Here is a 10,073-nt window from a genome sequence, read left to right as displayed (position 1 = left end):
TGATAAACAATAAGGTGCTATCTAACCAGGACTAACATTAAGCGATAAAATCTTATTGCCCGCAATCGAAATGCTGTACAAAACCAAACCAGCATGACACAATTATGTTTAAATGTACAGAAAATACTAGACATTTAAGCGATCAAGGAATCGTCGTGTATGAAATTTGTTTGACTTGCATAAAACCACGGTAGATTGTGGGATTAAGTTTTCTTGTTTGGGGTCCATTCGGTCTCAGATGAAAGCTTTTTCTATGTCTATTGCCCATTAATATGACAAAACTGTTCATATCATTAACGACATAATATGTATAACGCTGCACGGTGAATTGTTTCGGATTTTCAACAAACTAATGAAAAATATACTTAGTACTACTGTACAAGTGTCTTTTCATCTATGCCAACATACTTTCTGCACCTAGCCAGCAAATATAGTTTTGAATCACAACTCATACGTTATGCCAGAGCTTGTCGAAACTACAAGGACTATGTTGCTTCAAGATTTAAGTCACCACTACAAAGTTTTATGGTCTTTATTTTGAATTCGTGGACTGTTATGGTGTATCCATCTTTACCACGAGAATGGCTTTGTTGACCGTGTCGTAAATTTCCTTTCCTCTTTTGTCTATTCCGGACTTGACATTTTATGAGCAACTTCGCAGGTGTTCTTTTGTAAATCCATGGGCCGTCTACCGCGGTGCAACTGGTCCATACTCCCACTGTTTAGTGGAGTCCGGTTTGCTCTTTTATTTGTGTTTCTTTGTACGTGTTATTTCATGTCCTGTGTGTGTCTATTTTCCTCTGTCTACTTGTAATACTTGGAATAAAGTCTTTTGATAACGTTCAAACCCCGGTTCCCTTAATTTTCCTTGCACAGACATAGGATTTACTTTCTGCGATATACAAATTTATTATAATCAGGTTCTCACAATGTCATAAAACAAAAAAACAAACAAATACGATTGAAACTGATTCTCTGATGGTGATGAGACTTACGACGAGAACGAAATTGCTTATTACCGAATAAGGACCCACATGAAACATAAAATACAAATATACAAAAATATTTATTTAAATTATACAAAATATACCAATAAGTAACGTTGAGAGACATATCCATTTTAAACACCTTTGTAAAAACATGATTATGATTATTCGGTACTCAAACCAAACGTTATATACATGAGTCTCAGTGGCATATCTGATTGTTGTCAACCGAAAAAAAATGATAGACAGTGGACTATGCAAACATTCACACCTCCAAAAATCCTATATATGTTATTAGTATATAACCAATTAACCATACATGTATCAGATGATTCACAATTTCATAGAAATCAGTAGGTTAGAGTGCCAATGCAGAAGGTCTGAGAGGGAAGATGCTACTGGTGTTGCCATAGATGTCACAGCGGTACGAGTTCGAGTCGCGCGGGGGGAACGACAAAAATTTGCTTCGCAAATTTGACAGTTCTAATCATCGTTTGAAATTTTTCAGACTCTTCTATGCTTACGTTATCTTCCCTGTATCAATTTGATCCGATGGAGCAGTGTAGCGAATAGAGTCGTCACATTCTGAGGTGTATGTATATTATTGATTTTTGTGACATGTGTCGTTAATTTGATCCTTTATCATACATAACAATACTTAGAAGAGATGTTCCGTACTACCATACATCATGTACTAAGTTACAACCCTACAATGAGGAATGACCCGGTCAGCGAAAGCTATATTTTTATTTAGCTGAGTGATTGGTTTAGAGTGCTGAACTTTGCGAAAGCGGTGTTGCCATAGATTAGGGGGGTATCGCCCCCTTTCAAGTCTTAAGTACACTCCATATTATGGGTGAAGTCCAAAGTACACTTTTACTTTTTAGTAATGTCCTAATTCCATGAAATTTGAAGTACAAAGTACGGCTATTTTGAAATGTTAAGTCCATGAACTTGTGTGCTTAAGTCTAAAGTACATACTAAAAATGACCAAAATCCCAAGTCCAAAAAAGTGGGGTGATACCCTCAAAGAAGCCAAAGCGGTGCGAGTTCGAGTACCGCGGAGGGAACGACAAAATTTTTGCTTTGCATATTTGACAGTTCTAACATCGTTGGGAATTTTTCTGACCCTTCTATGCTTACGTTATCTTCCCTGTATCAATTTGATCCGATGGAGCAGTGTAGCGAACAGAGTCGTCGCATTCTGAGCCGTGTGTATATAGAAAATTTATTACCTGCAAGTAAAATCATTAAAACATTCATTTCTAGAATTGCTCGTTTTCGGTAGACTTATACAATAGTTGCTTATAAAGAGGGCATTACCATGATAAATGACTGCTCGAGGACAGTGATATTGCCTGAGACCACAATAATGCTCGAGACACAGTCGAGAGCATTAATATGGTTGAAGGCAATATCGCTTTTCCAAGGGCTGCCAATTGATCATGGTAATGCCTTCTATATAAGAAACTATTGTGCTTATTTCACTGAAGAAAATGTGATTCGCTTTCTGTGTCCGGATCCGGAGCAGACGTGCGGCTCGCCATACTTACATTGAAACTGCTTGATCATGAATGCGTATGAATAAGGGGATGTAACTCTATAGACTCGTAACCGGGCATTATCACATCATGGTATTGATTGTATTTTGGACGGCAAAGGATTTTTCGAACTTTAAACCTGCATTAGCTCTCAAATTTGTTCAGTTTTGATTCTACTGAATTTTACTAATTCAATGAAGTAAGTTTGTAGTATTGCAATTGAAGCAGTCAATGTCGATAATACCTACGGAATACTGTGAAAATAACGGTTTTTTTAATCAGAAAAGATCAATAGCTCTGATCTAATTATTTTTTGCCATTACTTCCGAAGATTGCCGACAGGACATACACGTGGGTTAAAAATACTTTAACCTTGGTAAAAAAAAAGAACAATAACAGATACACAGGTAAGCACGTGTTTTGTTTTCATTTCATTTCATCTATTTCTTGAATAATGACCATATTTGAGCCACATTATATCACAATACGTAAATTTCAAAAGGATCTTTGTGTTATATTCGAACTTTTTTCTTTTACGGCTTGAGTCCGTCTGTCTTCCTTGCCGTTGAATAACCACTTTCGCTTTGCAATCAGATTTTTTACTAAAGAAGCGACCCTTACAGCACATGCGCAGTTCAAGGTCATCAGAAGTCACATGCTTACGAAGTTATTTAGGTCGATTTTTTGTCTTGCAAGACAATAAATATATAGACACCTATTTCATGTATTTTAATGCATTTTATGTGTGGATATCAAATGAAATTATACAGGAAAAGCGCAAATTTGTAGAAATAATTCAAAGTTAAGGTTTATTTCAACAGAAAAAAAAAATTATGAATTTGACAGCTAATGCAGCTTTAATGGATCTAGAGGGTAGACGGCTATATCATATGTCAATGGAAAGATAAATCAATATAGTTTTTTTACTATCATTTTTTTAACTGAAAAGTGGCAAAGTTTTCTGCTATTTTGCATTAATTAGAGGAGAGGTCTAAGATCAATCGACCCCAATACACTTTAATTACACAACTATTAATAGACCCTTTGTGCTAACGTCTGGGTAGTAGATGAGCATGCGTACAGCATGCTAAATATACACTTCCGAGAGGAAAACTATTTTGTTCTACCCGAGCCCTACCTCGCAGAAGTGTCTATTGAGCATGCTTACCAACATACCACAAAAGGATCTATTGTACTAAAATTGTATAATACGGAATCGTTTCCGTGCAATTTGTTTAGTTTCCGGACTGTTTTATAAACAGACACATGTAAAGTATCGAGTCGGCCTTACGGTTTGATGAAAAGATTTTGAGATTTATTTTTGTACATACAAATATCATACATATTTTTTGTTGCATTTGTCTGTATATGCTTGGACTTCAAATAAAACCTTCAAAATATAACAATGGATCAGGGATTCTCAAACAAAAAATGCGACTCAGGGGTTCATGATAAGGCTGGATTTCGTAATGAATTTGACAATAAATAAACTTTGAACTTTGCATGGAAGCATGTGCAAACATGTACATGCATGTTGTCACAACATTTAATGTCTTATGATGTTTAACTGTGCGCCAGGCTGATGCTTGTAATGCAATACCCTCTGCAATGGCGGATCCACACTGTGAAAAGCCGGGGTTCCTCAGAAAAGGGAGTGTGTGCTAGGATGTTATTTACTATTTTTGTCAATTTTACACATGAAAATGACAAATTTTCCAATAAAAAAGGGGAAGCCAATCCCATGCACCCCTCTGGATCCGCCGCTGCTCTAAACGGATTAGACTAAACTAGATGATAAAAACAAACCAGATTCCTTGTAAAAATATTAATTCTAACGCAAAAAGAAGAAAGAAGTTCAGACGCAATAAAAACTTCTAAGATTTTTTTACCTGTCAAAAAGACTCTAGTTTTAGTAGCTTTGAATAGGACACAATGGTATCATAGTTGTTATAGAATTTTAGTTCAAGGAAGCATCATTGTTCAGGCCAGGGGCGGATCAAGAATATTAAAAAAGGGAGGGGCTCTGATCAAGACGTTTAAAAACAGGAGATACAATCTATCATTTGCAATATTTACCGTCTATAAGTTGTTGTGAACTTTCCTTTTTTTGCGGCGTAAACATGCATGTACAGAACACTTGTAGTAAGTAGTTTGTGCATTGAATTGTGCGTTACTTCTGTTGTCACATTTTGTCACAAGGTAGAAAAATTGTTTTGAACATTTACCATGTCATAGTTTTAATTTTCGGACAGCTAATATTGTCTGTCTGCTTCACGCAAAAAATGAATAAGTGAGCCACTTTATGGTTCACTCTAATTCTGATTTGTTATAATTTAAATACCAATATGAATTAAACTGAATATGGGATCACAACTGTAAAATCATCTTCGCTACCCTAGGGTTACGGTCTTGCCCCCTCCCTTCACGTAATGGGAGGGGCAGGATCGTAACCCTTGCCTAACGAAGATGTTGTAAAATATAGGAATCGGAAATAAGCTACTCATAATTTGAAAACTTTTCATCGGTCTATATGATAGTAAATGCCGATTTTATTTGAAATAATCCATTTACAAAGAAATTTTGTAACGTTCTCTTTTTCACCGTCACATACTAGATGACTTTTAAGCAATGCCAGAGTTTCTCTCCTTCGTTTTAACCGGAATGACATCATTTATATAAGAACAGATGGACGGGCGCTTCAGAAAAGACAGAGAAAAGGCGTTAAAATTAATATCCTAGTAATGAACCAGGTCCAAACCCCCAAGGTTTTTTTTATCAAGCCTAGCTTGCTAGTTTAATTCTTTAAATTTATATATGTTATTCTCATGACTATTTTAGTATTTTTGGTGCTTTGTTTTGACTATATGGATATCCTATTCCTCATTCCAATTTCCTGAAAACGAACATTGTTGAGCGCTGGATTATTTTAGAACAAAGAATATGTCAAAATTTTATCCATCTCCTTAAAAATCACCCCAAATCTTGATCATGTCAAAAAATAAATTACTTTGGTTGATATTCATGCTTTTCTGTTGTACTAACAGTTCGGAAACAGAACAGGTTGTCCGGTAATTGATTTCGTATTTTACAATTTTAGTATAATTAGTAGTTAAAATATGAGAAAATTTGCAACTTCAAACTCGTGTTGCAAAGCCCATGTTGCAGATCGAATCGAGAACGTTGTGTTTTTTTAGTTGTTATTCAGTAAGGAATATTTGGGTATACATTGTAATATTCTACGGTGTTTTATTATCTCCTAATCATTGAAAATGCACTAAAATGCAACCATTTTTAGGGGCAACTTTGTTCTGTGCTTTAATAGTCAAATTTTGTCGGAAAAAGTTCTTTTTTTACATTTTTGAAATTGTATACTTGTGATCTTTACATCTTATTCGTTTCCCAATACCTACAATGAACGATTCCACTTAAATTACTTATCAAAGTGTATTGGCAGGCGCATAGCTGCCGTTAGGCAAAAAAGCTTTTGCCTGCACTTAATTTTGACAATTTTTTTTTTTTTTGCGGGTGATAAAATACATCCAGGAGAGGCATAAATGATGCTATAAAACGCTATCTCCGGAGAGCTTCGCCCCCCCCCCCTGGACCCCCTGCCGTAATTTTGCCTACACTTCAATTTGGCCTCAGCTACGCGCCTGATTGGGGTCGATTGATCTTTGACCCCTCCTCTAATTAATGCAAAATAGCAGAAAACTTTACCATTTTTCACTTTGATAAGTACGATATTCAAAAACTGCATTGATTTATGTTTCCATTGACAGATGATACAGCCGTATACTCTCTAGTCCCATTAAACTCGAAAACTAGAGCACTTTTTGATACCTGTCCGTAGCACTATGACTGGTAAAACTTTTACTGCAGGTTAATTAATACCACGTGAAAAGGTTTTATTCAATTGAAATTACTGACTTTTCACTGATATGAATAATATTGGTTCTGATATCATTGTAGCGTTGTAGAATTAAACTAATTTATTTACTTATAACGCATCATTTTTTATTATTTTTTTAAATTATTTTATTTTATTTTAAATTTCTTTGAAGTACATACGAGAAAAAAAAGACATTTGTGTTATGAACTCTCGAAAATTATCCTATATATATTTTTAAAAAAAAACCCACAGCTAACCTCGTGCTTGATATTTGAAAATTCAGCTATAGAAATGTTTAACAGTTGGTGCAGTGTAAGATTCTATATTCACTAAAACATATACAGACAAACAGACGGACCCTCGAAATAGGAAAAATATTGTAAGCAGCTTTACCCCGTCCAGGCAGTAGACATTTTCCGCTGTATACACGAGTTATCCGTCTTTTGCTATAGTACACAGCCAATGGTTACCAATTCCATTTATAGGATATATATGCACTAATTCATTTTAGGATTATTTTAGATTTTGACTGGGTTGTTCGAAAAAAAAACTTTGGGTCAGTTCTAGCTTCTTGAAAGCGGTTTATGAACAAACGTAAACTGTCCCAAAGTTGGTTACGCGAGCTTTAAAACTTGGTCAAAAATTAAAAACAATCCTTATAATCAAATTTCTATTGCCATCATTTTATTTGTGTCATGTTACTTAAAATAAAAATTAAGATGGGTCCCTTCATCAAAGTTCTATTTAGTTTTGAGCTATTTGAATTGCGGACTGCATACCGATCAACGTTAATGATGTCATAGCACCAAGCTACGTACTTTATGGAAAATAAACTATCTTACCCAGATAAGATCCAAGTGATTAAAAAGGTATATTACATTTGATTATTAGCCGTATCTTCACAGTTTCTTCATCTATAAGTTTGGTGAGATGGCTATAGTATGCAAATCCAAATCTCACGGTCAAATAAATCATACCACGTGGATCATACGTCTATCGACAATACCCAGTTGAGAGAATAATAAATTACTTTTTTTTAAATGTCCGAAGTTCATTATTCTTTTAAAATAAATGAGCGAATTTTTTATGACGGCAAGAATAAACAAACCAAATAATTGATAAGTCATCAATTTACTTATATACATTCATTCGTGATTAAGGAAAAAATACAAGATACTTTTTAGACTAATACATCAATTTATAATTTGCTCCTCTTATGTACTAAGTTTGTTTGTTTGTTGTTGGGGTTTAACGTCCGAGCAGCAATATTTCATCAATATTCAGACGACTTATGTACTAAGTAATAATCTAATGAAATATATGTACCAGTGGCCTAATCATGCAATGTTCGACAAATAAGCTGTTCGACTGCGATTGTTTAACTATGCAGACCTGGGTCACCAAGGCTAATGAAATGACCTATAAACTCTCTGAAGTGGGATGTTTTTTTTCTCTTGCTGGATGTGGAAAATTTCAATTCGATGGGTATCATAAATGTCTACAAATCGTAACGTTGTGATCAACTTTTAAAGTATAAGTGCTGCCTTAAAATTAGATATTTCTTGAATTATAAAACGTATTAAAATTTGTTTTTATACTTTATGATTTCGCCGGCTTATTTGATTATTTCTGAAAAGAAATATTTATTCATTATTATTATAATTAATTCATTTGCATGACAGGTGGTACTCCATTTAAAAACTTCTTGTATCATGCCGTGTTAAAACCATGTGGGTTTTTATTTCATAAATACTTCACTTTCAATTAAAGGATTTTTCTTTGGTTTGACCGAATCGGATACTGTTGACTCGAGCCCCCCCTGACTTATGCCGATTCTACGGATCCTGTAGACTATCAATTTTAGACACAGGTTCAGCAATCAATGTTTGCGTGATGGTGGGGCGGAATTACCCCAGTCCAATGATTTTTATTGGATTGTAATCGAATTAATGTCTATATTGGTAGAAACTATTTCATCATAACAAACACTAATTCCCAGTTGATTCATGAATCAATAAAATTGATTATTTTGCATAATTTGCATAAATACAGTCAATCCAGTATATCGCGGTTGTGTTTTATCAAGATAGTTCACGAAGACATAGTGATTTGTGTTAAAAATTTCATCAAAACCCATCTGCATGTCTCTACTGTTTCAATAATGATGTTAGAAGGGAACTGTTGACTTATCGATTATAGTTGATGGGAACTATACTACATACCAGAGGATATTCCGATGCATGGTAAGTAACACTCTCTTATGTTATCCTCCTGGTTAATCATTCTAACTTAAGGATTTGAATCTTTGACATATAGTTAAACCCAATTTAAAATTTGTCAAAATACAATTCAAAATACATTCGGGTTTTGTTTGTTTGTTTGTTTGTTTTTTCTTTATGGATCAAGGTTGATCGCTTTGAACTTTTTTTTCAAACTTCACTTGGATACATTAGCTTGCTATGGTTTCATTTTTCTTTTGTAAAAATGGAACTATAACTGCACTTTAAAGGAAGCACTTCTCCATTGACATATTTTTGGTCTTCGTACATTTTACTATCATGCTTAGCTTTTATTTCAAACTGTTTCTGGTATACAGAGGTATGCGCTTGCAAACCCATTTATTTTAAGTCTGGTTGAATTCAAACAAAATTTAAATTTCCCATTTAATTTGATAAAACTTTGACTAAATACATTTATGTTCACCTAAAGCCTAAATATATACAGGTCTGAGTAATTGTGTTGGTTGTGCCAGTTGAGGCGTCTCTCTTGACCAATCAGGGTATTAACCTAAATTTATTGAGTACAAATCCATCAGTCCATATAGAATTCAGACACTACTTACGGTAAGGTGATTCATGATGAGAAAAACGGATCGAACAAATAATTTTTTTTTTGGTGTACAGATGCTATATTTTTAGGTAACATTTGTCTTTTCTGTATTCAGATCTGCACTTTTGAGAAAATCATTCATCTCTCTCTAAAATCAACCAAATTAAAGAAAACAAGAACGATAACTCTTGCAAAATGCTAATTTCATGTACAGTCTATATAGATTTTATCTCAAAAGTGTAACATCCAAAGGAAAAACCAAGCCTGGTTATAGTCTGTAACTGATTCTGAATAGGAAATAAAAGTAATGTTGGTGGATTTTGATTTGCATGAATCACCTTCTGTCTGATTTTTAAAGAAACTGCTAGTTAAAATGTTTTGTATTCGAATTGTCCTGTTTTTGCTGTAGACATCTGGTTCTTGTTTTTTTTAAGCAAGTAATTCATAACAATTTGTTCAGGTAGTAGAACAGTATATAAGTTGATTGATTGTTGTGGTGTAACGCCCAAGCAGCAATATTTCAGCTTTATCCAGGCGATGAACATAAAATGGATGATAAAATGAACATGAAATGATAATGAAATGAAAGAATGGGATGGGACACAAGGATAATAGGGTCCACATAATTTGATTGCCACTGAAAATAAGGGGGTGGTGGGTAGGATCGGGCAATTTAGCCTCCTGTAGCGGGGCCCAAAGGTTCCTACTCTGATAGAATTCCACAGCAGGGTTCTTTAACGTACGAACATTGCATCTTTCCCAACACGATGTGCGGCTATGGTTTGCGGTCAGGTTTTCCGTATCGTGGCCTGACGATCCCAGCATGTA

The 10,073-nt window shown here is 34.6% G+C and overlaps 1 protein-coding gene across 4 annotated transcripts in view; it reads left to right on the top strand.

Moving 5' to 3' along the window:
- Positions 1-2,587: 2,587 nt before the first annotated feature.
- The window catches only part of LOC148619032 (uncharacterized), a 22,767-nt gene continuing 15,281 nt past the window's right edge, over positions 2,588-10,073 (top strand). The window contains exon 1 of one of the 4 annotated variants that reach the window (XM_088578525.1): positions 2,588-2,726. Coding sequence is in view for 1 of the 4 variants with exons in the window: in XM_088578526.1 (XP_088434652.1) it covers positions 8,653-8,659 (7 nt within the window). In the remaining 3 variants the exon portion in view is untranslated. Of the gene's footprint in view, positions 2,935-8,450; positions 8,660-10,073 lie in introns of those variants that run through there. The other 3 variants (XM_088578524.1, XM_088578526.1, XM_088578523.1) reach the window with 3 other exon arrangements.

This window comes from Perna viridis, chromosome 4, assembly GCF_037379345.1.
Source record: "Perna viridis isolate PV_CMFRI_1.1 ecotype Kerala chromosome 4, ASM3737934v1, whole genome shotgun sequence".
Classification (NCBI taxonomy): Eukaryota; Metazoa; Mollusca; class Bivalvia; order Mytilida; family Mytilidae; genus Perna; species Perna viridis.
The sequence above is the reverse complement of the archived record's forward strand: the minus strand, read 5'-3'. Positions and strand labels throughout refer to the sequence as shown.